The 27,703-nt window shown below is 36.5% G+C and overlaps 1 protein-coding gene across 1 annotated transcript in view; it reads left to right on the top strand.

Annotated features, from left to right (window-relative positions):
• Positions 1 to 311: 311 nt before the first annotated feature.
• Positions 312 to 27,703, top strand: part of LOC145674553 (uncharacterized) — a 56,590-nt gene continuing 29,198 nt past the window's right edge. The window contains exon 1 of the mRNA XM_081744726.1: positions 312 to 407. Within this exon, the coding sequence (XP_081600852.1) occupies positions 356 to 407 (52 nt within the window). The 5' untranslated portion in view covers positions 312 to 355. The remainder of the gene's footprint in view (positions 408 to 27,703) is intronic.

The following is a 27,703-nucleotide window of genomic DNA, read 5'->3' as shown; positions in this document are numbered from 1 at the left end:
ACAAGCGAACAATATCACAATTACAAGTGTTAGTACACTTTTAATGTAAAAGTGATTTCAGAAAATTAAAACAATTTATATTTCTGATTGAAAAAAAAAGGAAATTAAATATTTTGAAAGTCTTGGAGTGGAAATATATATATAAAAAAGTAAGGATATTATATTTGTGAAAATATGCAATAATATTAGCAGCAATGAGACAAGTTTGCACTTCAGCATGCCAGTGATGATGAGCAATGATGACGTAATTACACCACGTGATTCATTTCTGCGTCGCGACGCTCTTTGTTAATGTTGAGCTTTCCAGAAGGCGGTTGATATCAGCGGAAGTCTCAGTGAATATAATACGTTAATCATGGCTTTCCTTCTATGTATTCTCCTAAATGTTTATGCAAAGTTACTGGACGGTAAGCTAAATGTTGAATCTTAAACAATATTATCTTCTTTTAAGTGTAAGGTAACCAAATGTACGGTACCTCTTTGCCATCATTTCTGCTTTGCATATTAGAAGCAAATACCTTAACTTTACTATGGATATATAGGTTACACAACTTAATCTAGGGCTTTAAAATAATTTTAACCCCTTACGTGAGTAATTTTTGGAAAATTTTGTTGTAGAAGTGGCGTTGCCCGTACGTTATTACGCATAATATTACGCATATCGTTTTCTAGGTACAGGGTGGAAACCCATAATAAAACGAAAAATTGTTTTGTTTTTCTGATCTCTGTATAGCATTACATCTTGTATTATTCTTCGTTAACAAAGGAAATACCCGTAATAAGATGCAAAATATTTGATTTTCTTTTACATTGAACTGCCTAACCCTTTAAATTTTGTATCATACTTTAATATGTAGAACACAGTTTTGTTTGTTGTTTTCGTAAGTTGTGGCAACCATATTTTTGTTTACTTGGTGCAATTAGTACCTGCTGCTATTTGTGTATGAAAATGGCGTCTTGTAGCAGTCGTAAGAGTGCTGTTGATGGCTTTACATTTTTTTCAAAGTTTTCCAGCTCATTGGTGCACAAGCTTTACAACAACACATTGAATCGAACTTTTTCACATAAGGACACAATGCAAGCAACAATTTAGAATTTTTTAATTAATTTCCTAGAAAGACGAAATAATTTCCAGTGTGTAAAGGAAACAGTATTTTGAAACTAAGTGGTTATGCGCGATGTCTATAACACATGTAATATACATGTAATAGAATGTATGCAATAGAATAAAGTTTTATTCACGTTATAAAATAATATAGGTATTATCATAGCTGGTAAACTACCCGGCTGTATCTGTAACAACAGGCGACTTAACTTAAAACAAACGGTATTCTTCCAACTGGTTAGGCTAGATTAGGACAGGTTACATCGCCTGTTGTTATAGATAAAGCCCGGTAGGTCACCAGTTAGAACAATAAATCACCGAAAATAGCATTAAATTACTTAGGAGTGACGCCATTTTCAAACTATATAGGTTTTTGCATAATTAAAAGAAGTTTAAAAATGCCAAAAAAAAAAAAAAAAAATACGCCACGGAGGAAACACTTTTGCCCAGAAATTACGCAGCTAATACAAGATACGAGGGCTAGTGTATTTACGGGTTACGCAAGTAAGGGGTTAAGAAGATTTGTGAATATCACCAATATGTTTAAACTTAAGCAAAATTTTACCACTTTCTCTAAGTGCTTCTTGATATGCAGAGCTTGAGCGGTGACTGATTGGTGGGCTGGTCACCACTTAGCTCATTTTAAGAGCTCATAGTTTAATCTTAGGTAATATGCAATATAAGCTCATGTCTTGCACTATTTTTCTATAATGATTTTATAATAGATCCACCAATTATTTGATCATCATCATTTGCTCGCAGAAATTGAAATCTTGAAGTCCTTGTTTAGTCAAATTATTAGAATTCTCTACATGCGGTTCCCAGAATATCTTCCTCTAAAGAAGGTGGGTAGATAAGATGTTTTGAGCAAGACAGTACGCTTTCCGTAATTGACCAATAATTCCATCTTAATTCTTTAGGTCAAACGAGAATGAACATGTACGTTCCTATTGGTCCTATGATTGCCACTATTAAATATGAAAAGATTTGTGAGTAGTAGAACCAGCCATTACGGCACACAACTTAAATTGCAACAAGAAGGAACCCAATACTGGGACTCTGTATTAGATCTTTTTTAAATATATAATCACAGGCCGTGTAATGGTTGATTTGTGCGATGAGCCTGTATTATATTGAGAACTAAAAATTCAATCATATGTATTACAATTATATAGGCGTTTATGTTTTGGACTTCGGACGCCTGACTTCTTTTCCCAGTGGAACTCATTGGCCCTGTTCGTACACTGTAAAGAAATAAAACAGTGTTTCAACATTCTTGAAACGTTTTTCCTAGAGAAAATTGATAAAAATGTGATGCTATCGTGGATTGCTTTTGCCCCACAACATGCGTAATCTCGAAAATATGTCATGGCAAGACATAGTTATGGCACTGCTTAAATCGTGTATTCTTAATTGACACACCCTGAACATTGCTGAAACACATAGTGATTAATTTTTGCCATATGACATGTGCTTACAAGAAAAGGTTCTCTCCCAAGAATCGGGGATCCGGAAACTGCGCATATATTTAAATAGAGGAGGGCCACGAAGGAATACTGGTAAAATATGCCGGTCCGACAGCAAAGGATAAATCCAATATGGCCGCCCGAAGATCATGCCAATCGACCTTAGCAAGCAACTTCTCATCCACTTCCCATGGGCAGATTTACCTAACGTTTTGCAGATTGATATATGTATGAACACTACACATCTATTGGTTTGAAATTTCGTGGACGTTGACGTATTGAACTCAATATGGAACCCAATTGAACCAAACACCTCGTACTACAAAAGCGAAATTTGGTGTAAAGGTCCATTACCATTAGTAGGTGAGGAAAATAATACAAATGAATCACAATTTCTACATCGTGTATCCAATATATCCGCGAAATATGCATATCAAATATACACTGTAAACAGTTCAGGTGGTTTCACATGAAAAACACCTACAATTCACTGGAACAGATTTTGCAGGTGAAATGCCAGTAAGTTGAAAATGTTGCCAGTGCCTGTGTTATCTGTTTGAAGTGTTATACGTAAACATATACTGTATATTTGGAAAGGTCTAGAATGCACTACAACATACATCCTAAACTACGCATCTCAAAGTTTGCAAACCATATCATATATAACAAAAATCAATATTTGGTTTTCGAATTTTACTTCCTCTTCTTATAAACCTTATCCCAGTTACCTGGGGTCGGCTTTTCGGATCGCTGCTCCCCAGGGGTGCCCATCCCCCCAAAGCTGATGGCGCACTCCCCCCAAAAACTAATAATCTCTTCCCTCCTCAAAACTCAAGTCCTCTAAAAACAATTGCCCAGTGTAGCAGTAGTTTTTATAGTACTAGTAATTGTTATTTTTGTTGTTGTTTTTATTTCCTGTAGTAGTATTATAGAATGCTTGTAGTAGTAGTAGGGGCAGTAGTAATTATAAAAATGGCATTAGTTTTATTAGTAGTCTTGGTAGTGTACAATACTAAATAAGGATATTGAAGGGTATAAAAACTTCTACACACTGTGTATGGCACAGGTATTCTTTTTTTTACAATTAGTAGTATTATTTTTTTCTTTACAAAATATTGATATAATTCCCTTGTACGTACATGAAAAGTAAGACGCAAGTTACAAGTTATTGAGTTTGATACCAAAAGAAAATGTTGTCCTCGAAATTAGCCTACAAAAAGAAGTGATATCCAACAAAAAACATTCCTGTAAAAGAGCCAAGTACGAGTGGCCTTAAAAAGAATTGAAATCACAAAAATAGGCGCCAAGTTCTGGTGGACAACAGTTACAAACACTCAAGGAATCACTTTCAAATTTAGACTTGAAACTTGGCTGTTGTCTGTATGGTTACCATTAGCTCACAATTATGTCAAACTACTTTATAATTTTCAACAGACAACATAGGCAAGTTTCAAATCTAAATTTGAAAGTGATTCCTTGAGTGTTTGTAACTGTTGTTCACCAGAACTTGGCGCCATCCTTTCATATAGCAACTTGCGCGGTACTTCATTCATAGAGTTTCTAAGCAGGGGGAGGGGGATTCATTCTCGAGATTAAAAGAAAAATCGCATCGTGTTCCAATGTTATTCTGACGACAGTAAAATTACTTATTCGACATTAGAGTAAAATTCTTCCCCAATTTTTTTATTCCCGCCAATTTTTTTATTCCCCCCAATTTTTTTCTCGATGGCACAACTTGCGCCATTCATCCCTCCTGTGGGCGGGCCTTCTCTTTTAAAACAAACCAACCTTTCCTTTCATACGGCTACTTGCGCGGTACTTCATTCATCGAGTATCGAAGCAGGGCGTACGGGGGTTCACCCCGAAAAATTTTTGAAAATTAGCTTCTCAAAATCGTGTTTTAATGCTATTCCTACAGTAAAATTGCTAGTTCAAAAGTAGAGTAAAATCCCCCCCAAAATTTTTCTCAATGGCGCAGCTTGCGCCATACATCCCCCCTGTGGGCGGCCCTGCTGCTCTCCAACTATTTCAATTCTGTGCCATATCCACCGTGACAACCCTAGGCCGCATATCTTCCTTTACACAATTTTGTCACGTCTCCGAGCATATATTCCCGATTGTTGCGAGAGTACATGTAACACCTAATACGTACTTCCGTAGCGCATCATAGACTACAAAGAGTTTCTACTTTGTTTGATGTATGTACACCATTTGACTTAACACTTATTTTTGTACACTCTACAAGTTATACCGTCAAATTTTGGTGAAATATATGACACTCTGACTCCGCAATTTCACCAAAACATATGCCATAATTGCATGACTTTCAACAGAAACATTCCATGAACGACGAATGGACCAATACATATTTAGTTTGTTGTAACAATGTATAGAATATTAATAATTATGTGAGTAACGAAAAATATGTTTTTGATTTGCGCCAGGTGCGAACATAGGACCCTTGGATCGTAAACCACGATGTTACCTGTGTATCCACGGTGCCAGTGTTGGCAAGGGCGATTTTTGTTATATATGATATAGTAGAAGAAACAAATGAGAAAAAATGGCCTAACCCGGAAATAATTGCAACACAAATGATTTTTCGTCTATCACTTCCAAATAGCGTTGCTAATAATATATTCAAAATCCGCTTTCGTAATGCTTGGGGAAAGTCCGCCATCTTGGATTCAATATGGCGGCCACACCGAGACATCGACTCACACTTAAATGACAATATCTACTCACAGATTTAAGCTGAAAACTTCGTTCCTGCGCCATTTTCAAGATAATAGCATAACTTAAGGGATGCAAGTTTGCATGCCTCTATGTACCACCGCCATATTGAAAAATGGCGGCGATTATTAAAAATATAGTTTTCTTTTCAATTTTCAATAATGTTTTATTGGCAGATAACTCAGAAACTAACAGACATATGCAGAAATTTCTTGAAATAAACGTAAAAGCTCATGATCTTAGCTTTCCAACGAGGGTACTTATGTTCATTTATCTTACAAAGTAACGGAGCTAGTCGAATTTATGTGCCACTGGGTGTGCGATTTTCGATAATATGACTTTTTCCTCAGGTTCCTGCTAGAAGCTAAGTAGACGCAGTATACGGATTGACCAGTAAATAATTGCAACACAAATAATTTTTGAACCAGGATGTGTAACAAGGTGTATTTAGCTACATATTAAAACTCTTCTACTCACCTCCTTGGGGAAAGTCCTCCGAAATTTCGTTGAAATATGACTTCTGAGATTTCGTTCAGATATCGCTACAGATCGCGATAATCCATCATTGAAATGAAAGAAGATGTGAAAAATTGCTCAAAATTACGATATTTCTTCAGTCCTTGTTATGGTTAACGCTACATGTCTATTTGAAAGGCAAGAATTAAAACAGTGTAGCAACCTCTTCACTGAAAAAATTGTCCTCGTCTTTACAAAGTTTACACCGTTTTCCACATTATCACAAGTTTCTTCCAGGCAATTGTCACTAATTTATATTAGTAACAGATCACGTTTCTGGCATGAATACTTCATGTCTCTATTGTTTTCATGTATGTGTATATATAATGGATAACAATTAAAACAGTGTAGCTATCTAATCATTAAAATGAATGATCATCTTCATAAAATTATAGAATTTCTTTACACATTGCACAAGTTTCTCTCACATAATGCCCACATTCAATGTATACACGACTCCAAAAGTGCATTACCACCTGCAATTCTCGTTTTCCTGCAATAGCAGGCAACCCAAAAAGCTCGGCGGTTGGGTGGGTTTCGAATTCAAAAGGCGCTGGACCAAACCTCAATTTTGTAATAAATATATCAGTGTGGCAAACTGCAAATAAGGGAATAAAACAAATTGTTAAAAATGACAATAATATTATCGTGAAGGAGATGGATGACATCAAAAGTTACAAAATGATCTTACTTAAGCAGTTCAAACAAGATGAATGGGAAGAAACATATATCAGAGGAAAGCATTTCTCTCCTCACCTCCCCAAAAAAATCTCATAATAAAGAAAAAGTTACATAAAGTTACGTAAGTTTTAATATAAAAGCCCCACTCTATATTGTGAAAGTTGACACCCGAAATGCAAGAACAACTGAACCAAAGTCAATGAAATTGTGCACAGATATTGTAGACGTAAAAGGAGGGAATACGAGTTTCGTATTTTCCTGAAAAAAAAAACGGCTGGGTGGGGCACGGACCCCTCCAAACCTTTGATCACGAAATGTCAAAACTGCTATTAACAGTATGTCAGAAGTGTGTAAAAGACATGAATAATTGCAACGGAACATTTTGTATTGAAAATACGCAAAAACTAAAGGAATACGGGCTTTTTAAATTTTCTGCGGAAAAACGGATTTAGGGGCAAAAGGTCCCACCCAAAATTTTGAAACTTAACGTCCGAAAGGCAACAAGAAGTGAACCGAAGTGAACGAAATTAAGTGCAGATGTTGCAAACGTAACATAAGGATACGAGTTTTGTATTTTCCTCGAAAAAACGGTTGGGTGGGGCGCGGACCCCTCCAAACCTTTGATCACGGAAAATCAAATGTGCTGGTAACAGCATGTCAGATGTGTGTAGAGGACATGAAGAATTTAATCAAACTGTGTGAATGGACAATACGCAAAAAATAAAAGAAAACATTTATTTAAATTTTCTGTGAAAAAACGGTTTTAAAGGGAAAAAGCTCAAATCCAAAATTTTGAAAGTTGATGCCCGAAATGCAAAAGGAAGTGAACCGAAGTAAATGAAATTGTGCACAGATATTGTAGACAAAAGGGGAATCCGCGTTTCGTATTTTCCTGGAAAGAACGGTTGAGTGGGGCACCGATCCCTCCAAACATTTGATCTCGAAAAGTGAAACGTGCTAGTAACAGTATGTCAGACAGATGTATGTAAAGGACATGAAATATTGAAACGAAATTTCTTGTATGGATAATACACAAAAAATAACGGAACAGAGGATTTTCTATGTTCTTCGTAAAGACGGTTTTGGGGTCAACCTCAAAATTTTGAAATTTGACGCCCGAAAGGTAAGAAGAAGTGAACCGAAGTGAAAGAAATTTTTCACAGGTATTGTAGATATAAAATGTGGGAATACGGGTTTAGTATTTTTCTGGAAGAAACTCATTCGGTGGGGCACTAACCCCTCCAAACCTTTGATCACGAAATATCAAAAGTGCTAGTAACCGTATCTGAGATGTGTGTAAAGGACATGAAGAATTGAAACGAAACTTTATGTATGGACAAAAAAAATAAATGAATATTGTTTTTTATTTCCCGCGGAAAAACGGTTTTAGAGGGGAAAAGCTCCCACCCAAAATTTTGGAAGTTGACGCCCGAAAGGCAGAAGAAAAAAAATGAAATCTTTGAGTTTTATGTCCCACGGTTATGCCGGTTAGACTAAAGGAGACGGTGATGATTAGTAATGAATGAAATGGTGGAATGAAGAAAGTGGGAGGAAACGGAGAACCCCGAGAAAACCCACGCACACGGTGATTGTTCACCACAGGATTCACTTGGCGGGGGCTGGGATCGAACCCGGGACCCCAAGCACCAGAGGTGAACTCTACCACTGAGCCACCGCGGCCTCTGAAAGGCAGAAGTAAACCGAAGTGAATAAAAATTTTCACAGATATTGCATACGTAAAATGAGGACACGAGTTACGTATTTCCTTGGAAAAAACGGCCGCGTGGGGCATGGACCCCTACAAACATTTGACCACGAAAAATAAAAGTTCTAGTAACAATATGTCAAATGTGTGTAAAGGACACAAAGAATTGCAACGAAACTTTATGTATGAACAATACGCAAAAAATAAAATAATACGTTTTTTAATGTTCTGCAGGAAAACGGTTTTAGGGGGCAAAAGAACCCACCACAAAAGATTGAAATATGACGCCGGAAAAGCAAGAAGAAGTGAACCGAAGTGAAAGAAATTTTGCACACATATTGTGAAAATAAAATGTGGGAATACTAGTTCCGTATTTTCTAAAAAAAACTGTTAGGTGGGGCACGGACCCCTCCGAGCATTTGCTCAGGAAATATCAAAATTGCTAGTAACAGTATATCAGATTTGTGTAAATGACATGAAGAATTCCAATGAAACTTTATGTACGGGCAATACGCAAAAAGTGTAGAAGGGTTTTTTCTGCGGCAAAATGGTTTTAGGGGCAAAAGCTCTCACACAAAATTATGAAAGTTGACGCCGGAAAGGCAAAAAGTAGTGAACCGAAGTGAATCAAATTGTGCACGGATATTGTAGACATAAAATGAGGGAATATGAGTTTGCTATTTTCCTGGAGAAAAGGGGTGGGTGGAGCATGGACCCTCCCTAACGTTTTATCACAAAATATCAAAAGTGCTAGTATGTCAGATGAGTGTCAAGGACATGAAGAATTGCAACATAACTTTGTGTATGGACAATACGCAAAAAGTAAACGAATACAGGTTTTTCTAAGTTCTGCGGGAAAACGGTTTTAAGGGCAAAAGCTCCCACCCTAAAGTTTGAAAGTTGAGCTCGAAAGGCAAAAAGAAGTGAACCGAAGTGAGTGCAAAAGTGCACATATATTGTAGACAAAAAATGAGGATACGGGTTTCATATTTTCCTGGAGAAAATGGTCGTGTGGGGCACGGACCCCTCCAAACCTTTGATAACAAAAATTAAAATGCTAATAACAGTATGTAGAATGTGTATAAAGGACATGAAGAATTGCAATGAAATTTTTGTATAAATAATACGCCAGAAATAAAGCAATACGGTTTTTTTATGTTCTGGTGAAAAATGGTATTAGGGGGAAATGCTCCCACACAAAATTTTGAAAATTGACGCCCGAAAAGCAAAAAGAAATGAACCGAAGTGAATGAATTTCTACACAGATATTGTAGACGTAGAATGAGGGAATACGGTTTCCTATTTTCCTGGAAAAAAATGGTTGGGTGCTGCATGGACACCTCAAAACCTGTGATCACGAAATATTAAAAATGCTATCAACAGTATGTCAGATGTGTGCAAACAACATGAAGAATTCCAACATAACTTTGTGTATTAACAATACGCAAAAAAATGAATACTTTTTTTGTTCTGTGGAAAAACGGTTTCAGGGGCAAAAGCCACCACCCGAAATTTTGAAAGTTGACGTCCGAAAGGCAAGAAGAAGTGAGCCGAAGTGAATGAAATTGTGCACAGATATTGCAGACGTGAAATGAGAATACGAGTTTTGTACTTTCCTGGAAAAAACAGTAGGGTTGTGCACAGACCCCTCCGAACCTTTTATCACGAAAAATCAAAAGTAATAGTAACAGTATGTCAGATGTGTGTAAATGACATGAAGAATTGCAACATAACTTTGTGTATGGACAATACGCAGAAAGTAAATGAATACGGGGTTTTTATGTTCTGCGGGAAAACGGCTTTTGGGGGGAAAAACCTCCCAAACAAAATTTTGAATGTTGACACCCGAAAGGCAAAAAGAAGTGAACCGAAGGGAGCGAAATTGTGCACAGATATTGTAGACATAATGTGAGTGAATACGGGTTTCGTATTTTCCTGGAGAAATCGGTTGGGTGGGGCACCTACCCCTCCAAACCTTTGATCACAAAAAATGAAAAATGCTAGTAACAATATGTCAGATGTGTGTAAAAGACATGAAGAATTGCAACAAAACTTTTTGCATGGACAAAAATAAAGGAATATGTTTTTTTTGCGGAAAGACGGTTTTAGGGGCAAAAGAACCCAAAACCAAAATTTTGAAACTTGACGTGCGAAAGGTAAGAAGAAGTGAACTGAAGTGAATGAAATTTGGACAGATATTGTAGACACAAAATTAGGGAATACGGTTTTCGTATTTTCCTGGAAAAAACTGTTAGGTGGGACACGGACCCCTCCAAACCCTTCATCACGAAATATCAAAATATCTAGTAACAGTATATTAGATGTGTGTAACGGACATGAGGAATTGCATCAAACTGCGTGTGTGGACAATACGCAAAAAATAAACGAATACATTTTTAAATTTTGGTTAAAAACGGTTTTGGTTGGCAAAAGCCCACGTCTGCAATTTTGGAATTTGATCCCAAAAGACAAGAAGAAGTGGACCGAAGTGATTGAAATGTGCACTAATATTGTAGAGGTAAGGTGAGGGAATACGTGTTTCGTATTTTCCTGAAAGACAAAAAAAACTTGTGAGTGAACCGAGGCGTTGAGTTGCGGGAGAAGTGGACCGAAGCAAAAGCAATTGTATGTAGATATTGGATATGTAAAATATGGCCTTCCTTGTTTCACAAGTGCCGTGTCACATCTGCCGATTTCTTCAAATTTGGCAGATCAAGTAACAGCAAACACAAACAGTATAGCGTATTTTGTAGTATTTCAGGAGGCATCTTTAATCCTTACAATGTTTTTTCAGCATAAAGAGAAACACGTGTCGATTTATTTCCAGTTTGCTATTGATATGCCAAATTTTAAGCAAAACGGATAGGAACACCTGAGAAACACGAGAGCCCTTATTTTACATATAATATCCACACACAATTTGATTTGCTTGGGTCCACTCCTTTCTGAGCTATTACGGTAATATTTTCTTTTTTTCGGATGGGACCTAGGCCCCAACACTGTTTTTCCGCAAAAAATAAAACATGTTTCATATACTGTTTTGCAAATAGTCTCTTTACGAAGTTTCGTTGCAATTCACCATATTTTTAGGAACTTTTGCGTATGCTTATTTGCACTTTTGATATTCCGTAATCAACGGTTAGAAGGTCCGTCCCTCACTCAACCGCTTTTCCCAAGAATTTAATTCCATTTTTCCAATTTCATTTAATTCGGTGCACTTCTTCTTGCATTTTGGGCATCAAATTTCAAAATTTGGGGTGGGGGCTTTTGCCCCCTAAAACTGTTTTCTCCGCAGAAAATAAAAGAAAAACCGTATTCGTTTATTTTTTGCGTATTGTCCCTACACAATGTGTCGTTCCAATTCGTCATGTCCTTCAAACACTTCTGTTATTAGCAGTTTTGATATTTCACGATCAAAGTTCTGGAGGTGTGTGTGTCCCACCTAAACGATTTTCTTTTTTTCTGGAAAATAAGAAAAACGTATTCCCTCATTTTATGTCTACAATATCTGTGCACAATTTCATTCACTTCTGTTCACTTCCTCTGGCCTTTGGGCCTTAACTTTCAAAATTTTGGGTGATAGCTTTCGCTTCTTGAAACCGTTTTTCAGCACAAAATAAAAAACCCGTGTTCCTTTATTTTTTGGTATGTTGTTCATCCACAAAGTTTCGTTGCAATTCTTTGTGTCCTTTACACACATTTTTCATATTGTTATTATCACTTTCAATATTTCGTGATGAAAGTTTTGGAGGGGTCCGATCCCCACCTAACCGTTTTTTTCCAGGAAAATACGAAACACGTGTTCCCTCATTTTATGTCTGCAATATGTGTGTAAAATTTCGTTTACTTCGGTTTCCTTGGTTTTTGCCTCTGGAGCGTCAACTTTCAAAATTGTGGGTGGGGTCTTTTGCCCCTTAAAACCGTTTTTTTTTCGCAGAAAATAAAAAACACGTATTCGTTTATTTCATGTGTAGTATCTATCTTTCAAATTTTATCAAAATCGGAGTGTTACGTTTCAGAAGTGTTGCTTGTTAATAATAATATTTCTTTAAAATTGTATGAACAAATAGAGGGAATTAAAGCGAAAAATTGGGATCAATTGGAACTTTCGGCTCCTACCAACATTGAAAGAAATGACAGCACAAGTATTTGGATGCAAGGTAGACATGAAATTTAAAACTGAGATTTAACTATATTTCTGTCATGATTTTAATGCACACTGCGAAGTTTTTAAATGCTAATTAAGTCAGGATTTCACATCCAAATGAAGTTGGAACATAATAATTCATGTTAGAAAACCCGAGTTGGCAATGCGAATTTAAGATAGCCGATACTTTAGATAGCATGGGGAAAAGGTGAAGACTGTAACCTAAGTGTGCGTCCAAGTGGGCTGCGAGGCGATTTAATAAATTGGATGTCTTCTACTCGGCAGAGTCCACCTCAACCGTTTCATTTTGTTTTAAAACAAAACATTTTTGTCATGAGTTACATTTAGGGATGCGCATGAGACGAATCGAGACAGGATTTTCCTGACAAAATTCGAGTCGAGACACGGCACTTCCAATAGAGAAATATACATTTTTCGAGTCGAGACATCACTTTTACAGCACATTTTTGAGACGAGACAGCCACAAATCTTGTCTCATGCGCATCCCTAGTTACATTAGCACACACTACATGAGTGACAATCTATATTATGATAGAATATACTATGAGCTTTAATAGAAAAAGTGTAGACACTCGATAATTATTTTACATAGTAAGATTTCAATAGATTCAGTGCTTGATCGTGCCGTGTATGAAGTTATGAAATATGAATTGGTTTCAACAGGCGCGGATCCAAGAGGAATTTTATAGGGTCTACAGCCCCCCCCCCCCATGACACTCAGGTATACACTGGATAGAGTGGGTTTCAATCCTACTTTATTTACACTGGGTAAAGTTGGAAACAATGGTTTAGTCCATCCCTTGATCATATCCTGGTTCTGCGGTGTCTGGCAGTATCTGGTCAGAACTTGCTGTTCTAGAAGCCTCAGGTTCATTCGCGATAAAATAGTATTTCTGCATTATGCACCTTTTTAAACTATTTTCAATATTTGTATTTATCTTCAGATAAACCCTCCTCGAAAAGTTTGATTTATTGAATACTGCATTTCTGACAATGCTTCCATATCAAACAGTGTATGTAGTTTTATTTAATATAGAATTGCATACGCCAAAACAGTAGAAAACATTCTCATTGTTATAACTTTTCTTGAGTTGATTTTGAGCTTAAAGTTCCTTTCAGCAGCGAAGCTATATAAAACGTGGACCTACTAATTAACGTCGAATCCGAATCACATGAACTCCCACCGGGAATCGAACCTGGGTCTTCCATGTGTTAACTTTATTTGAATTTGGACTCCAGCGCTCTCAAGGGGACGGTGGACTTGCCACCTCTGAGTTTTTCAATGAATGTATTTCTTAGTAATTATTTTAATTTTACTTTTGAAATGGTGTAAGCATTCTTTTTAAAATCCTTGAATTATACGTAGTCAGTGTTGAATACAGGTTTCATTTTTGTACGTGGCAATAGTAACTTCCATGGTCCCCTCTCTTCTATCTCTAGACACAGAAATATTGTTTTTAATAACCGCCAAATTACGATTTTTATCAATAAAGAGTAGCGGCCCTACTAACTCTTGTATCGATTTCCTGCTAAGCTAAGATAAAGTGAATCTGAAAAGGTAGGGGAACGGTAGGTAGCGGCATGACGTCACGCCGTCCCCCATGCCTATCTTTGCCCATTGTAATTTCTTAGAAACTGGGGGGACGCCGTACACATTTTTTGGAGGTGGGGGACGGCGTCCCCTGCATTCCCAAGCACTTTTACCTCTGCTGCTAAGTATTAATTGCTGTAAGGACTAACGAAAAATATTATGTGGTAATACTACAACTACAACTACTACTACTACTACTACTACTACTACTACTACAACTACTACTACTACTACTACTACTACTACTAATAATAATAATAATAATAATAATAATAAAGGATCTGAATGATAAATATATTTTTTAACTTTCTAATACAATCCCTGTGGGCTTTCGCGAATCTGGATGTATTGTTTTTATGAGGAATAAAGAGGCTTCAAACAACGATTTGTATAAAAGTCTTATTAGGCCTTGTAAGCAACTCACAACAGACCTTGTGTCTGTTTTTTTTTGTTTTTTTAGCACAATGTTACAAGGCACAGAAGCCTGCGGGCATTTTGCTTTGCCTGAGTGTAGCTTCGGTACTAAAATCAAGACTTTCGTTCTGTCGTTGGCACGTGTCGAATCAGCTTGTTTGCTGTACGATGTTTTGCCTTCAGGCGATCGACTACATAGCTAGCTAGAAGTCAAGAAAGAAAGAAAGAAACAAAACGATATGCTTGTTTCATGGAGATATGCTTGCTTCTTGGCATTAAGTGTTTGAAAACCAAAACTGTTCTGAGTATCCATTTTGTTATTTCCATAATAAGTATAAAGTCAAATGTTAATTCTCATATATAGTAGGGGTAAAACTGAGGGGTAACGCGAGGGAAACGTTATATATATAATAACATAGCATATTTCTTTCCAAAATTTTATAAAAAAACTATTTATTTTATTGGGTTCAAAACTCGGCCAAATGTTTATTAGTATTAATATTGCATGTTAAATTTTACTTTTTCTTGCTAAGGTAATATTAGAGTGCGCTAATTAAAAAGATAATTTTCTTCCATTTAAAAGCTGTTTAAGATATTGGCCGCATTTTGCAACAGTGCAGAACAGCAGATAGGAAGCTAACCAGGTATATTTCTTTCTTTCTCTGCCCTCGCTAGGTCACGTGCGTGAACTTAGGGTTGTGCGCGGAGAAAAAGAAACCGATGGAATGCACATTGACAGCAGATAAGAGCAAAGTGTGTTTTGTCTCTCTTCATAGATCGTAAAGATTTCCTTGATTCTACGTAAACATCTCCGCGCAGTGGCGTAAGGAAGGGGACCCAAAGAGGTCCGACAATGTAATTTGGTTCTATGATGTTTGTAATTTTTTATATATTTTTATGTTTATATATTTTTTTGTTTGTAATTTTTCTATATGTACCTATAACAGCACTTGCCCCCCCCCAAACACACATCCTGGCTACGCTACTGTCTCCGCGAATAATTACCTGTACAAGAATATTGCAGCTAACAACGTACGACAGTTTCAGAAAATCTGTCTATGTTGTTTTCAAGTGAGGGAAATGAGTTTCGAACTATAGAGCGTAGAGCAAACTCGCTTATTTGTTGCATCAACTGACAAAAGTTTACATACAGATCAAAGAGAAGTCTTAGGAAAAACGGACGACATACTATATGCTGGTACTTACTGTCTGTTAGGTATATTTATATCAAAATTGTCTAATAAATCTAGAAATGAGTAAAAATAAAGAACGGTCCAGACGATTCTTTTACTATATATATATATATTTTATTTACATATCTGCGTTTTGAATGACATCGAGAACCCATTTTTTTTCCTTTTTTAAAAATCAAACTTGAGACTACAGGGGCCTACGTCTCGAAACTACTAGTCTTGTAATGCAAGTGAAACTTCTCAAAATCAAATATTTTACACTTGTATATACTGTAAAAAAGCGGCAAATTAAAATTGTCAGCAATAGTACTTAGAAATGAATTTTACTATTATTCTAGTATTTCGGCGTCATGATAGTTGATGGATTCTCAAAAAACATTACAAGACGAGTAGTTTTTAGAAATAGACCGCTGCTGTGTTAGACACACACACAACTGGCGAGTAAATTTAAATGCATTAATTAATATTTATTTTAGAAAACGAAATGTCAAACGGCCATTTTATACCGAAACATTAATAACAAAGTCAAAGAAATGTGGAAATCAGGCAGAGCATATGTGGGGAGTACATCATCCTGGTGATATTCGCCTGGTGGGACAGAAGAAAATTGTGGGTGAACTTTAATAATAATAAAAAATTGTTTCTTGATATCCATTATTGATTTTGCTCTATGGATCTATGGATTTGATTTTAGTTTGATTTCAGCTTCGAGTTCCGTTCAGCAGGGAGGCTATATGAGACATGGACCTACAGCGAGGGAATACGAACCCACCGGAAATCGAACCCGGGTTTTCCGCGCCAAAGACGCGTATGCTATCCACATAGCCTGAGGGAGCTCTATGGAGCTATAGGGATCAATATTGAAACTGGAAGAGTAAAATTGTTTTACCATTTCCGGTTTCAGTAGAGAGAAATAGGTGAAGATGATATTTTTCTTGAGATGCTCAATCGATTTTCGAAAACTGTCGCTATCTACTACCAATTTATTTTTATGGCGATCAATGTTAAAAACGAAAACGGTTTATTCCTACCACTTCTGATTTCAATGCAGGATTAACGGAAGAAAGAAAGCTTATTCTTGAGACTTTGTTTGAATTCCCGAACACTTCTCGATCTCTCCGACAGTTTCTACTCTATGAAACTCAATATTGAAACCGGAAATAGTAGTAAATTTCTACCACTTCCGGTTTTAATAATGAGATAGGGTATAGGTAGTAAATTTTCTTGACGTTTGATCGATTTCCGAAATCCTCTCGTCCCTAGTTATTTCCGTCTTTGATTTATGGCCATTAATGTTGAAACTGGTTATAGTCGATTTTCACCATTTACGGTTTAAATATAAGGTTGTTGGAGGAGACGGACACGGAACCTATTCTTTGGGTGCTGAATGGATTCCAGAAAACTGCTTCTCGATATATCTATTCGTCTTTGCTCTATGAAAATCAATATTGAAACTGGAAGTAGTAGTAAATTTCTACCAGTTCCGGTTTTGATAGAAAGATAAGGGTAGAAATGGCACATTTTTGAGGGACATTGAATCAATTCCCTAAACTTGCTTGTCGCTAGCTATTATAGTTTTTGATTTATGACCCGCAAGTAGTCGATCTCTATCACTTCTGATTTATATAGAAGATTGACAGAGGAGATGGAACCTATTCTTATGACGCTAAATCTATTCCGGAAAATCCTTCTCAATATTTTTTTTTTACCGCTTTTGGTCTGATACCTGTCAACAGGCAGAGCCGTTCTATTAGACTTCCAATACTTATGCATAACATCGTTTGGAAGCATAATAAACACAGAAAGAAGAAATAATATTATTCATTAAATCTATTTTCGTGCAGATTAAGGATATGGGAATTTCAAGAATTCTTTTTGCATCAGTTATTATGCCCTGAATAATAACGGGGACCATAGTGGCTCAGTGGTAGAGTACTCACCTCTGGTGTATGAGGTTCCAGGTTCGATTTCAGCTCGCGCCAAGTAAGCTTTGTGGTGGACAAACGCCATGTGCGTGGGTTTTCTTGGGGTCCTCACGTTTATCTCCCTTTCTTCATTACAGCATTTCGTGTTCATTCTCATCATCACAGTCTCCTTTAGTGTATCCGGTATAAGGGTGGGATATAAAACTAAAAGACTTAATTTCATTTCTAAATAATAACCTAATGCATACTACAGCGTTCTATTCTTGGCTAATAACCAATAATAGCTTACAGATTGATGATATGCTTGGAAATTGATACACCATAAAATCGATTATTCATGCAAAAAATGCACCATCTCCCAGCTAGTCACTACAAGCAAGAATGATATCTGCTTCGTTCAGATAATGTTCCTCATGATACGAGACGAGAAGTAAGGTTTTCTCGTCTCGTCTCCTAAGTTTAATAGGTTTTGTCTCGTTTCGATCCTTGAAGACTTCTTTCGCTCTTGTCTCGAAATTTTATTGCTCCGTTTTGTTAATTTATGTTCAAAAATTTATGTTTTATATTTTTCTTAATTTCAATTAGAAGTTTTCACAACTATTTCGCGTCACGATTGGTCCATGAATAATGTGACATAAGAACATTTAAACCACATTTATTATTGGAGTAAATTGTGTAATGACTAGGATATTTTAAACGTAGAAAAATGCTCTTCATATTGCTTTTATATCATCATTTGTGTTGCACGTATGATGCGAAAACGTAATAATGAAATTATTTCTGTGGGTATTAGCCCGATAGTCCCTAAATACGCCACTGATCAAAATATTTTTTCATAATTTTTAGTCCATAAATACAAGTTACACTTCATAATTTTACTAAATACGTATGTTCATTGCATTGTTCATATAGAACAATATCATGGTGATGGATCAAACTTTCTAGTGCTGTATCTGTTACATGAGTTACAAGTTATCCGCCTACATAAATAAGTACTTCGTTTTTGAGTTGACGGGTTTTATCCGTAAATTTTCCAAAACAAGTGGCCACCTAATTCTTGTTCTGTCTCTCTATTTAATTAAATTATTTGGTGAGCGTGAAATGTAAAGATCTATTTTCGACGCAAGTGTTAATAAGCCGGGAAGTAACTACTTATCTATCTTTCTTTTCCTCTTTTAAAAATTATTAAAATCACTTATGTTCTGTCTTGTAGTTTATTTATAATAATTATTAATAATTTCAAAGTGTACAGTGAATATTTTAAATATATATTTTAAACATTCTATACAGAAGAAATCGCTAATACAAGGTTTGGTCCCGCGAGAGTTTAGATGGCTAAGTTTTATCCCTCGAGGATCTAGCAAGGCTAGATATCGCCTGGCAAGATTTTCTTTATGTGAGATTTTCGCCAGGCGAGATTCTGGGCCATGAGATTTTGGTTGCGATGTTTCATTCGCAAATCATCAACAAATTTGGGTGGATATACGGACCAATATAGCTTTCTGTGGATATATTTTTATTGATTTCATGCAATTTGTGATCATTCCTCTGCGACAAGGCCGTTACTTTTCATGTGTCGGCCAAATGTGATTTAGAGTTTCATAAGATTCCTCAGCGGAAAATAATAATTCAAGTTTGCGACCAACCGATAACTGGTTCTTTATGTAAATCAGCAGAGTAGAAGTGATACACATTACAGGTATTTTTCCCTAAAATTATGAAGTTTTATGAACTACATAGGGAAAACAAGAATAAACGTCTCTTTGTTCAAAAGTGACGCAATTGTAGATTCCTAAGAAGTAACGTAACGTTGGTCAGAAAACTGAGTCAAAATACTATAACACACACACACACACACACACGCAAACACACACACACACACACACACACACACATATATATATATATATATATATATATATATATATATATATATATATATATATACTGTTCCATAATTCGTGTAATTTTCTACAGCATTGGGAGAAGATGAAGTTTTCACACCATTAATATAAAATTTGGCACTCTTATTGAGAAATGTCTGAATTTTTCGAATTTGTAAAGGAAATAGAAGAAAATTGCTGTTTAGCCCCCCTTTTGGGAGTGTAAACACAAACGTTCATTTTTCTTTATGGGAGATTCAATGTTAAATTTTGGAAGCAGTTTTCTCCAATAATTATTCGTAAAGATTTTGGGGCAAATGAGTTGTATTTGTTACGAAATGCAAAAACACTCATTCACAAAGCTAGTAAAGCCGTCTCAAACATCATTTTGAGAAGCCCTCCTTTCGGGGGGCAAGAGGCGTAAAAAGCTGGTGATGTGTTACCAAAATCTCAAAATTTATTTTCGGAGTGCCAGTAAACGTCAGATTAATCACGAATGTCACAGAATCAATGCTCCAATGCTCCTTACATGTAATAGTGACTGATAATGAGGCTACAATCCCCTTTCAAAAGTAAGAAAATCACCATAAATATCCTTAGTAGGGACATACGAGAAGAAAATTTTTTTTGTTAATTAATGTGAAATTTGGCGTCATTGTAGCAAAAGAGTATGCATTTTTGAAATCTGGAATGCTATTTTGGTAACGCACCGCCTTAGGGGGCACAGGGGACGAAGCATTAGATGATGTATCTTTATAAAAATTCAAAATTTTGTTCCGGAAATGCCAGTGAGCGTCCGATTTTTCACAAATGTCACAGAATTAATATTCTAATGCTCCTTGCATGTGGCAGTAACTTATGTGGGGCTATAGCCCCCTTTCAAAAATAAAAAACACCATTTATATCCCTAGTAGAGACATACGAGAAGAATGATTTTTCTCAATTAATGTGAAACTCGGTGTCGGGTTAGCAAAGAGTTATGTATTTATCAAATCTGTAATATTTGTTTTGGTAATGTACCGCCTTAGGGGGCACAGGAGGTGAAGCATAAGTTATTGCATCTTTTTAAAGTTTCAAATTTTAGTTTGGAAAATCCAATGTGTGTGAGATTGATCACAAATAATACAAAATTAATATTCCGATGCTCCTTGCACGTGCCAGTGACTGATATTGGGCTACAGCCACCCTTCCAAAAATCACATAATTTACGGTAAATATCCTTAGTAGAAATGTACGGGAAGGAGGTAAATATGCTTTACAATTAATGTGCAATTTGTCATTATGGTAGAAAAATGTTTTAATTTTTTTTTTAAATTTCGAATCTAGTGTTAATGAATATCGTTTATCAGTATAACAGATTGAGAATATAGCTTCGTTTTTTTTGGCATCACTGGAATATAATCAAAGAATTTTGCGTTTTTAAAAACTAAATTGGTCTCTTCTTATAGCATAAAATCATACATAAAGTTACCAGCATATTTTTTGCACACTTAAGTAAACCAGCTCGAAATAGAACACAAAATGACAATGGAAAATGACCCAGGTACCACGAACAAAAAGAGAAGTAATATTTTAAAAATTAAAATATTGTTTTCTTTATTCATAGAAAATGCGTATCTTTTCCCTACTTCTTCCACAGTAACTTTATGATCCCACTTTCCACGTACTAGTCTACTCGTATACTGCACATGTAAGCACGTCAGGAAATCGTATACTATGGACACATGGTTATAGTAAAAAGAAATGTCTCGCGAGGGATAAGGATTAGGTTGAGTCAGGCTATACCATAAATCCAAGAAAACATATTATCCCTTTCTAAAAACAACACTTTTCTTTGGCAACGTTGTCATTAACTAAATTGCTTAAATATTTCATTAATCTAAGTATAAGACAGATAAAATGAACTTACTTTATTCGGCATGCTCTCGTAAACGAGCAAGACATGAATGAATTAATGCGATTTACTAGAGCCACTGTGAACACCTTCTCCAACATATCTGGATGACTACGCTCTGGACAATTCTTTGTTTTATGTTGCCCAATAAGGAGGAATGGACGTAATAAAATTAAGACACATGCACCATCAAGGATACAAGCGAAAGAGTGTTATTGTATTTTCTAACTAAAAATGCAAATTTACCTATGTCACACTCCCATTAGGCAAAAGAAATTCTGAGTCCACACCCCTAAAAGAAATCCACATATGGATATTATCTTATTGTCACAAACATTTATTTTCTAAAAAATAATGCCAAATTTCACATTGTAAAAAAAAATGCTTCTGCCAGTAGGTCTTTGCGTAAGAATAATCATATTGAATTTATGATGCTTTTCAAAGATAGCTGTAGTAACATATTAGTCACTGGCACATAAAAGCACTACGGAGTATTAATTCTGCGCATCTTGCAACTAATTTGACACTCATGAGCACTCCCAAAATAAAATTTGGAATTTATATCAGCCCCCTCCCTATGATCCCCAAAAGTACCAAATTACCCTCCGTGCCCTGTGCCTCCTATTCCCAAAATAATATTCCAGATTTTTACTAGCACAAGGCCCAATTTCACATTAATTGACAAAATATAAATTCTTCCGTATGTTCCTCCTAAGGATATTTATTACAAATTATTAATGTAATTGTTGAAAGGGGGACTGTAGCTCAATATCAGTCACTGGCACATGCAAAGAGCATCGGAATATTAATTTTGCATTATTTACGATCAATCTGACACACGCTGGATTTTCCAAAATAAAATTTGAAACTTTAAAAAGATCCAATAGCTTATGCTTTACCCCCTGTGCCCCCTAAGCCGGTACATTACCAAAATAATATTCCAGATTTGGTAAACGCATAACTTTTTGCTAATCCGACGCCGAGTTGCACATTAATTGAGAAAAAATCATTCTTCCCGTATGTCAATACTAAGGATATTTATGAATATTTTTTTTATTTCTGAAAGGGGCTATAGACCCATATAAGTCACTAGCACATGCAAGGAACATTAGAATATCAATTCTGTGACATTTGTGAAAAATCGGACGCTCACTGGCATTTCCGGAACAAAATTTCGAATTTTTATAAAGATACATCATCTAATGCTTCGTCCCCTGTGCCCCCTAAGGCGGCGCGTTACCAAAATAGCATTCCAGATTTCAAAAATGCATATCCTTTTGCTACAATGACGCCAAATTTCACATTAATTAACAAAAAAATTTCTTCTCGTATGTCCCTACTAAGGATATTTATGGTGATTTTCTTACTTTTGAAAGGGAGCTGTAGCCCCATTATCAGTCACTCTTACGCGTAAGGAGCATAGGAGCATTGATTCTGTGACATTCGTGATTAATCTGACGTTTACTGGCACTCCGAAAATAAATTTTGGGATTTTGGTAACACAACACCCATTAGCTTTTTACGCCCCTTGCTATGTGAATGAGTGTTTTTGCATTTCGTAACAAATACAACTCATTTGCCCCAAAATCTTTACGAATAATTATTGGAGAAAACTGCTTCCAAAATTTAACATTGAATCTCCCATAAGGAAAAATGAACTTTTGTGTTTACACCCCCAAAAGGGGCGCTAAACAGCAATTTTCTTCTATTTCCTTTAAAAATTCGAAAAATTCAGATATTTCTCAATAAGAGTGCCAAATTTTATGTTAATGGTGTGAAAACTTCATCTTCTCCCAGTGCTGTAGAAAATTACACGAACTATGGAACAGTATATATAATTCAAAATTACGTTTTCAGTCATAAGTAAAAAAACATTTCATTTGTTTACCTTTGGAATACCAATATCTAATCTAAATGATCTAGACCCTCAAAAGTATTGTAATATTTATTTATTAATTTTGTATATTACTGTTACGCACAAGCCTAAAATGCCATGATTTGTTCTTTCATTTTAGCAGATATTTCTTTTAAAGCTATGTTTTTTAAGAAACATTTCGTATTTTGGAATGCAAAATGTTGATGATAATGCTTTTACAATAATTTTGTTTTCCTTCTGTCGTATCTTCCTTTTTCACCTCGCAAAAGTCGATGTATGGTCAAAAATGGTTGGAAAATGAAAATAGGGATATTTCACCCTGTTTGAAACGTCTTGTTATAAAATACTGAACTTAGAAGGTAAATTCTGTACCACCAGACATGTCAACTCTGACGCGAAATCGTAGCAGTTATAGTAGTATTAACTGTGGTCGTAGTAGTAATAATAGAAGTAGTAGTAATAGAAGTAGTAATATTAGTAGTATTAAAGTACAGGGTGCGGCACGTAAAACCGGCCCGTCGTAATATTCTGGTATATTGTGTTTTTGGCAACACTTAAATAATCTACCTTCCTACCAAGAGATGGCGTGTCGAGGTCGGGTCGACTTACGTGACCTGCAGCAGTCACGTGCAGCCGCAGCCAGTGAAACTTGTCGAAACCAGTTGAGAAAAAGGCCTCGTTGTGTTGAGCCGTGTGAGTGTCAGTGTGTGATAATACCGTATTCGATACCCGAGCGTGTTGTCATTGTTGAAGGGTTCATTCTCACTGGATCTTTTGTGAAAACAAAGAATTTGTTTCGGGAGAAATTTCCAGGACGTTCTGTGCCAGCAAAAAGCACCATTCAGGAATTGATTGAAAAATGGACGGCGTACAGGATCGGTTCAAAATGCTCCCAGGAACAGACGACCATCTGTCTGCACACCTGAATTAAAGATGCAGGTGTAGGAGATAATGACAAGAAGTCCTCGAAAGTCAACCAGGAGATTGAGTCAACAGGTTCATGCGAGTGAGAGAAGTTGCAGACGTGTTTTAAGGGGACTGAAGTTAAAAGTGTTGTGCAAGAACTGAAGGAGCCTGACCTGCAGAAGAGGGTGCATTTCTGTTCATGGCTGTTGAGCAATGTTGCCAGTGGTTTCTTGGATCCACTAATGCTCATCATGAGTGACGAGGCGTGGTTCCACCTGTCTGGGTACGTAAATTCCCAGAACAACCGGTATTGGTCGACAGAAAATCCACACGCAATCCACCAGGTACCCTTGCATGATGAGAAGATTGGTGTTTGGTGTGCCATTTCCGCCACACGCGTTATTGGGCCCATATTCTTTGAGACGACAGTGAACAGTGACGTATATGGGAATCCTGGAGGAGTTTTATACACACTTGACCGAAGAGGAGCGTCAGTTATGTTACTTTCAACAGGACGGTGCAACATGCCACACATCAGCTGTCATTGTCCCTTGTGCATGAGATGTTTACACCAGAGAGGACAATCAGCAAAGGCTTGTGGCCTCCTCGGTCACCAGACTTGTTCACGTGTGACTTTTACTTATGGGGACTGTTAAAGGGAAGAGTATACGAAACAAATCCACACACAATTGAAGAACTCAAGACCAGGATCCAGGATGTCACCAATAGCATTACAACACAAGAACTGACAAGGGTATATATGAATCTCCTCAATCGTGCTCACATGTGTGTTGAAGTGGGCGGAGGACACTTTCAGCACCTGCTGTGAAGGCTGCTGTGAAGGTCAGTAGTCATATTCAATACATTACATTTCATTTATGTGTTGTAGTTAATCATATTCAATACATTACATTTCATTTTATGCGTTCACTTTACGGGCCGGTTTTAGTGCCGCACCCTGTACTTTGCATTCTTGAATAAAGAGTCAGTTTCCCAAACACACTACGATTAACATGACTGACAGTAAGACCGTACGAACACGGCAAAGGCAGGGGTAGTGGAGGACATTTAAGGAAAAAAATGACAACATTAGTTTCCAACCCGTATTTGTGTGCCCGAGCCGAGCCGGGCCGGCGTGGCTTGGCCCGGAAATACATGCGCCCGGTTTGGCCCTATAGCATTTGTGTCCGGGCCGAACAGGACACGCCCAGCCCGTGTAGGGCTCTGATTCATATCCACTGCAAAGGCTGTTTTTGTTCTATTTTGACTTTTATTTTAGTACTCAGGCGAGAATTGTGTTCTATGTCTTAATTTTCTGCATTGTTTCACATATGGAAAGATTCGTTTACGTATCTAAATGTTTCATTACGTATGGAGAGCTAAATGTCAAACAAGCATGTGCTGATATTAATACAAAGTTTCGAAATATTGTATTATTAAGTATTTCAATCAATGTTGCTTTTTTATACAATTAATAACAAGTCTTATTATATTTAAAAGAAGAAAATCACATCTGCAAAATTTCTCCAGATTGCAAAGATTGGCTTCGAGGTTCGAACCTGGTTTACTTTTTCCCGAAGATACCCGAAGCTGGACTTAGAATTTTTTGCCTCAAAATAGCAATAAAGAATGCCCTCTACCTTTAAGACAACATGTACCTTTCGGGAGTCAACTTTCAAAAGTTTGGGGTGGATTCTTTTGCCCATTAAAACCGTCTTCCCGCAGAAAAGAAGAAAAAGTATTCCTTTATTTTTTTTTTGTATTAGTCCATACTAAAAGTTTCGTTGGAATTCTTCGTGGCCTTTACTTACTGCACTGTACTGTACTGTTACCAGCATTTTTTATATTTCGTGATCAAAGATTTGGAGGGGTCCCTGTTCCTTAACCGTTTTTCTCAGGAAAATACGAAACCGGTATGCCCTCAATTTAAACCTACAATATCTGTGCAATATTTGATTCACTTCGGTTCACTTCTTCTTACCTTTCGGGCGTCAACTTTCAAAACTTTGGTGTGGGTTCTTTTGTCCCCTAAAACTGTTTTTCTGCAGAAAATAAAAAAGTATTCCTTTATTTTATTGCGTATTTGTCCATACAAAAAGTTTTGTTGGAATTCTTCGTGGTCTTTACACATATATGACATACTGTTACCAGCATTTTTTATATTTCGTGATCAAAGGTTTGGAGGGGTCCCTGCCCCCTAACCGTTTCTCTCAGGAAAATACGAAACCCGTATGCCCTCAATTTAAACCTACAATATCTGTGCAATATTTGATTCAATTTGGTTTACTTCTTGCTGTCTTTCGGGCGTCAACTTTTAAAATTTTGGGTATCTCTCTTGCCGCCTAAAACCATTTTCCCGCAGACAATAAAAAACCCGTATTCCTTTATTTTTTGCGTATTGTCCATACAAAAAGTTGTGTTGCAATTCTTCATGTCCTTTACACACATCTGACATACTAGCACTTTTCATATTTCGTGATCAAAGCTTTGTAGGGGTCGGCGCCCCACACTTCCGTTTTCACCAGGAAAATACGAAACTCGTATTCCCTCATTTTATGTCTACAATATCTGTGCACAATTTAATTCACTTCGGCTCACTTCTTCTTCCCTTTCGGGCATCAACTTTCAAAACTTTGGGTGGGTTCTTTTGCCCCCTACAACTGTTTCTCCGCAGAAAATAAAAAAATGTATTCCTTTATTTTTTGCGTATTGTCCATACAGAAAGTTTCTTTGGATTTCTTGGTGGGCTTCACACACACCTGACAATCTGTTAATAGCACTCTTGATATTTCGTGATCAAAGGTTCAGAAGAGTTCGGGCCCCATCTAACCGTTTTTTTTTTGTTTTTTTAAGGTAAGTACGAAACTCGTATTCCCTCATTTTATGTCTACAATATTTGTGCAAAATTTCATTCACTTCCGTTTACTTTTTCTTACTTTTTGGCGTCAAATTTCAAAATTTTGGGATGGGGTCTTTTGCCCCATAAAACCGTTTTTCCGCAAAAATTAAAAAAAAACCGTATTCCTTTGTTTTCAGCGCATTGTCCATACAAAAGTTTCGGTGCAATTCTTCATGTCCTATAAACACATCTGACATACTGTTAGTAGCACTTTTGATTTTTCGTTGTCAACCGTCTGGAGGGGTCGGCGCCCCACCCGACTGTTTTCTCTAGGAAAATACGAAACCCATATCTTCATTTTACGTCTGCAATATCTGTGCAAATTTCATTCACTTCGGCTCATTTCTTCTTTTCTTTTGGGTGTCAACTTCAAAATTTTGAGTGGGAGCTTTTGACCCCTAAAACAGTTTTCCGCAGGAAATAAGAAACCAGTATTCATTTATTTTTGGTTATTTTCCATACACAATGTTTCATTGCAATTCATCATGTTCTTTACACACATCTGACATACTGTTACTAGCGCTTTTGATATTTCCTGATCATAGGTTTGGAGGGGTCGGCGCTTCACCCAACCTTTTTCTTCAGGAAAATACGAAACTCATATCCTCATTTTACGTCTGTAATATCTGTGCAGAATTTCATTCACTTCGGCTAATGTCTTTTTACCTTTCGGGCGTCAACTTTCAAAATTTTGGATAGGGTCTTTTGTCCCCTAAAACCGTTTTTCCGCAGAACATTAGAAACTCAT

Source organism: Thermobia domestica, chromosome 17 (genome assembly GCF_964235325.1).
Source record: "Thermobia domestica chromosome 17, izTheDome1.hap1.1, whole genome shotgun sequence".
NCBI lineage: Eukaryota > Metazoa > Arthropoda > Insecta > Zygentoma > Lepismatidae > Thermobia > Thermobia domestica.
Note: the sequence above shows the minus strand (reverse complement) of the source record. Positions and strands in the feature narration are given on the sequence as shown.